Below are 5,877 nucleotides of genomic sequence, written 5' to 3' on the forward strand. Positions count from 1 at the left end.
TTCCACCCCTGGTGATGTTGGGATGGGGCCAGCCTCAAAAAGATCCAGGCTGGGTTCATTGGGCCCCACTTTTTTTTAAAAACACGATGCCCCCAGAGGGGTCCGTCGGTCACAGGAATCGAACTGCAGGTCTGACAGCTCTGGGGGGCACTTGGACGGGACCTCTGCCAGCTGAGCTTTAGAATCCGGGGTGGAGCACAGGGGCTGTTTTATACAAAGATCCTTTGCTCGGCAGTGAGATGCAGCTGTCTCTGGGGTGGGACACGGAGGCTGTTTATACATCCAGCGCTGAGACGCATCTGCCTCTAGGGAATGGGCTGCAGCCACCTGAAAACTCAGACTGGCTAGTAGAGGGGGACAGGGCTTGGGAAGCAATTTGCCGCTGTAGGTTTGTCGCCACTGATTTTTGTGCCTCTTGCCCGCAGCGCCCGGGCAGGGAGGAAGCGAGGGCCAGTACCATGGAAAAACTCCTCCTGCCCCTTTTGATGCTCGGCACCATGGCGAAGGGTCAGCACTGCCCCGGCCGCTGCATCTGCCAGAACATCTCGCCCACCCTGACCATGCTGTGCGCCAAGACGGGGCTGCTCTTCGTGCCGCCATCCATCGACCGGCGCACGGTGGAGCTGCGGCTGACGGACAACTTCATCACCATCATCCGGCGCAAGGACTTCTCCAACATGACCAACCTGGTGCACCTGACCCTCTCCCGGAACACCATCAGCCAGGTGATGCCCTTCGCTTTCGCCGACCTGCGCGCCTTGCGCGCCTTGCATATGAACAGCAACCGGCTGGCCTCCCTCCGCAACGAACACTTCAAAGGCCTGGGCAACCTCCGGCACCTCATCCTGGGCAACAACCAGATCAGCAACATCCAGCCGGCCTCCTTCGACGAGTTCCTGGCCACCGTGGAGGACCTGGATTTGTCCTACAACAACCTGGAGACGCTGCCGTGGGAGGCCATCGGGCAGATGGTCAGTCTGAACACCCTGACCCTAGATCACAACCTCATCGACCATATCGCCGAGGGCACCTTCTCCCAGCTCCACAAGCTGGTGCGTTTGGACATGACCTCCAACCGGTTGCAGAAGCTGCCCCCAGACAACCTCTTCCTCCGGGCTCAGGTGCTGGCTAACGTCCGGGGCTCCCACCCGTCCACCTTGACCATCAGCTTCGGAGGCAACCCCTTGCATTGCAACTGCGAGCTGCTCTGGCTCCGGCGCCTGACGCGGGAGGACGACCTGGAGACCTGCGCCTCTCCCGAGCACCTGATGGATAAGTACTTCTGGTCCATCTCCGAGGAGGAGTTCATCTGCGAGCCGCCCCTCATCACGCGCCAGTACTCCACCAAGGCCTTTATCATGGAGGGCCAGGGAGTCAGCCTCAAGTGCAAGGCGGTGGGAGACCCCGACCCCTCCATCCACTGGATCGCCCCCGACGGCAAGCTGATCCACAACACCACGCGCGCCACGGTCTACGACAACGGCACGCTGGAGGTGCACATCACCACGCTCAAGGACAATGGGGTCTTCACCTGCATCGCCTCCAACGCCGCCGGCGAGGCCACCGCCCCCGTGGAGGTCTGCATCGTGCCGCTGCCGCTGCTGGTCAACAACACGGGCCACATGAAGGAGCCCGACCCTGGCTCGTCCGACATCACCACCTCCGCCAAGTCGGGCGCCAACGACACCAAGAACCACCTGGAGAAGAAGATTGTGGCGGCCGAGCTGACCTCCACCTCGGTGGTGATCCACTGGCCCTCGGAGCGGCACATTCCCGGCATCCGCATGTACCAGATTCAGTATAACAGCTCCCTGGACGACTCGCTGGTGTACAGGTGAGGGCTGGGCTGGCGGATGGGGTCCATGGGTCATCAGCAGGGCTGGAACCAGGGGCATTAGAAGCAGGTGCTAAAGAAGAGCTACTGGTGGCAGTAGTAGGTTGTTATCCTCTTAATACCACCCCCAGCTTGTATGCGCCACTGAACGAGCAGGTGATGCACCGGGTGTAACTGGCCTCTCTTGTCCACGGGTAGCCCCACTGACCTCAGTGCAGCCTGAGGCAGAGGAAGGATAGGAGAGTGGCTGGATACAGACAGACTCTGCTCACTACCTCCCAGCCCGCGCTGCCCTGTGCCGCCACCAGGGGGTCTCTCTCAGTTCCGCCCTTGGGGAAATGCCGTGGAAATCAGGGGAAGTGTCACTGGCTGGAAATTTCCGTGGGCAGGGGATGTGGGGAGGGAGTTGTGGCTCACCCCAATGCCAGGGCGAACCCGGGCCAGGAGCAGCAGTGCTGCGGGGAGGGTGGGGGCAGCGCAGACGGCTTTGAGCTCCAGTTACCTGGCTCCATATAATTAGATTTCCCAGAGCGACAGGTTCAAATCCCACCACCGCTGGCTCAATTTCCACAGTTTACAAGGTGCTAAAGGTCTGGCCCAGCTTTGCTTCAGATCCAAACCCCTCTGCCCAAGATTCCCCCTTCCTTGTGCACCAGTTGGCTGTCGCCCTCCACCCCAGAGGTGGCTGCATTCCAGTGGCGCGATCCTGGCTAGCTTTGAGGTGAACGGCAACCGAACCCTTTGGTTATCACCAGTAGTGAGCCCGGCCATGCGGCTGGAATCTGTTTCAGGGGATGGAGGGGTTTCCAGTCCAGCGAGCTGCAGTATCCGGGCTCTGTGACTCCACTCCTGGGTGGGATTAGCAACGGCTGGGTGAGCAGGGTGTGGGAGCGTGGGGAGGGGGGCCATAGGGCAGGGAGTCGATGGAGGGGAATTACAAAGGGTTAATGGTTCCCTCTGCATCCTTTGAAAATAGGGGCAGGTGTGTGTGTGTGTGTGTGTGTGTGTGTGTGTTATAAGCCATTACCCTGTGTGTGTGAGCTCCCCAGTGTGCGTGTGCGTGCGTGTGAGCCACAACTGTGCACACATGTGTTGTGACACTCTTGTGTGTGTGACATTACTCTTTGTGCGTAGGTAAGTGCAGGAGTTGCTCCCCCTGCTGCTGAGATGCAGCCACCTCTGGGGTGGGGCGTCACAGCTGTTTATACAGGAAGCGCTCACCCAGTGCTGAGGTGCAGCCACCTCCGGGGTGGAGCAGTGAGACGCAGCTGCCTTTAGGGTGAGGCGTGGGGGCTGTCACGGACCAGAAGTAGAGCTGTACAAATAACTGATTGTTTGGTTCGCTGGCAGTTTTAAAAAAAATTGGTAGGGGGGGAGGAAAAATTGATTCCGGACCAACTGAAATTAAAATGTGTTTTGAATTTTTCAGCAAACCAAAAAAATCATGTCAGGTCAAAGAAATCAGTTTCTTTCAAATGTGAGGGATTTTTATTGTATGTTCTAAATTTGACGGAAATTTCCAAGCGAAAGGTCAAAAAAGAAAAGAAAATTACGACATCTTCAGAATTATTATTACTACTTGGCTGATTTTCATGACACAAACAGGTCGACGAAACTGGCCCAAATCTAGCACTTCTCTGAACCTGTTTTTTTTATTGCTATTAGGTGTATTACAGTAGCACTGCGGGTCCCAGCCCATAACTAGGCCTCCCATTGTGCCAGGCGCTGTACATTTTATTGCTATTAGGTGTATTATGGTAGCACCTAGGAGCCCTAGTTGTGGGCCAGGACCCTATTGTGCTAGGTGCTGTACATTTTATTGCTATTAGGTGTATTATGGTAGCACTTAGACACGCTAGTTATGGGGTTGGATCCTTGGGATCCTACCGTAATACACCTAATAGCAATAGTATGTACATTACGGCAGCACGGAAGGTCCTGCCCCATAAATAGAGTGCCTAGGTGCTACCGTAACACCCCTAATAGCAATAAAATGTACAGCGCCTAGCACAATGGGGTCCTGGCCCATAACTAGGGGTCCTGTTGTGCCAGGCGCTGTACATTTTGTCGCTATTAGGGGTGTTACGGTAGCACCTGGGGCCCTTAGTTCTGGGCCAGGATCCCGCAGCGCGAGGTGTTGTATGAACACAGAGCAGGAAGATGGTCCCTACCCCAGAGAGCTTTATGGGGTTAGGGTTACATCCCTAGGCTGTGCCAGGGGGCTGGGGCCTGGGCTACGGGGCAAGGGGCTGTCCCAGCCATTAACCAGTGTCTTCCCTCTCCCCCCCCCCAAGGATGATCCCCCCGTCCAGCAGGGCCTTCCTGGTGAACGACCTGGCGGCGGGGCGGGCCTACGACCTGTGCGTGCTGGCCGTCTACGACGACGGGGTGACGGCGCTGACGGCCACCCGGGTGGTGGGCTGCGTCCAGTTCACCACGGAGGGCGAGACCGCCCAGTGCCACGCCCTGCACACCCAGTTCCTGGGCGGCACCATGATCATCATCATCGGCGGGATCATTGTCGCCTCCGTCCTGGTCTTCATCATCATCCTCATGATCCGCTACAAGGTCCACAGCGGGCACGAGGGGCCCAAGAAAGCCAAGGTCAGCAACGTCTACTCCCAGACCAACGGCGGGCAGCCCCCGGCCTCCAAGCCCACCGAGGACAAATACGAGACCTTCCAGGAGGCAGGGCCCACGGAGGCGGGGCCTATGGAGGCGGAGCCCAAGAAGGACACGCCCGCTGCCCCCGAACCGGACAAGAGAGACCCCAAGCCGGGTGCAGACCTCCAGACTGTGGCCCTGCTGTCCTCGGAGGAGGGCCAGCCCGAGGGCAGCGTGACTGGCTCCTTGGGTCTCCTCCGGGAGAGCGGGCCGGGCGGCCAGCACCGGGCCACGCTGGGCAGCGTGGGCCTCTTTCCCCGGGAGCTTTCGAGGACTCACCACCACCGTCACTCCTTCGACGGGGACTATGCTCTGTTTCAGAGCCACAGCTACCCGCGCCGGGCACGGACAAAACGGCACATGTCCACGTCCCAGCTGAACGCGGAGGACTGCCCGCTGAGCCAACGCCGGGTCATCTTCAGCAGCACCGAGTGGATGCTGGAGAGCACCGTCTGAGACGGGCCCCGGGGGGGGAGCTGCGGGGGTGGCAATTTCGTCGGGCCCGCGGGGCGCACGCCCGGTTCCCCGGGGGCATGGAGGGGATGGCTCCGGTTTCACCCACCCGCCCCGGACGGGAGTCCTGCGCCGATCCCGCCGACGCCGGCTCTGGTGCCTTAAGAAGCGGAGACGGAGGACAGAAATGAAAAACCCCACGCGATGGACGGAGCGAAGGCAAGCAAGGAGGGGACTGCCCGGCTGCAGGGAGAGGAAAGGGCGTGGGGGGGGCTACGGGATGAGTTTCAAGAGACCCCCTCCACCCCGTCTGCGCCGGGCGGCGCGGGAAGGATAGAACAGGACTAGCAAAGACACATGCACAGATGACACGAAATTACAAAGATCCTTTTACCTTGAGTAAATCTTTATGCATTAATAACTGTCCGGGACGGGGGACGGAGCAGAGTTTAGTTCCAAAATAAACCTATTTCCCCCTGCCCCCGCCCCAAGTGTTTCTGGGAAGGGGGCGACAGGCGTCCGCTCCCTGACACAGACTGTGGGGGGCCTATTTATTGTATCTGGCTGGTCTAGATCATTTTCTGTGTTCAGTGTATTCAGTATCGAAAAAGTCATCGCCCCTTTTCCCTGTTATTCCAAACTGTACCCCACTCTAGCAAACTCCCCGCTACGCCCTGTGCCCTCCCCCTCTTCATCCACCCCAGCCCCCCAGCAGTATCCCATTCCCCCATCATCCCTCCACAATCTGTCCAAACCCCAGAGCCATCCCCCAGCCCCCCAGCGGTACCCCATTCCCCATCCTTCCCCCACAACCTCCACAGCTGTACCCCATTCCTCTCCATCCACCCCAGCACCCCAGCAGTACCCCATTCCCCCACTATCCACCCACCATCTGCCCAACCCCCAGAGCCATCCCCCACCATACC

General features: G+C 58.9%; 1 protein-coding gene across 1 annotated transcript; it reads left to right on the top strand.

Annotated features, from left to right (window-relative positions):
- Positions 1-458: 458 nt before the first annotated feature.
- LOC113405833 (leucine-rich repeat and fibronectin type III domain-containing protein 1-like) lies at positions 459-4,954 on the top strand. Its single transcript, XM_026647096.1, has 2 exons — positions 459-1,834; positions 4,129-4,954. The coding sequence occupies exons 1-2, from the start codon at positions 459-461 to the stop codon at positions 4,952-4,954; spliced, it is 2,202 nt and encodes a 733-aa protein (XP_026502881.1).
- Positions 4,955-5,877: the final 923 nt, after the last annotated feature.

The sequence above is a fragment of the Terrapene carolina genome, unplaced genomic scaffold (assembly GCF_002925995.2).
Source record: "Terrapene carolina triunguis isolate 2854851 unplaced genomic scaffold, T_m_triunguis-2.0 Scaffold51189, whole genome shotgun sequence".
NCBI classification, from domain to species: domain Eukaryota; kingdom Metazoa; phylum Chordata; order Testudines; family Emydidae; genus Terrapene; species Terrapene triunguis.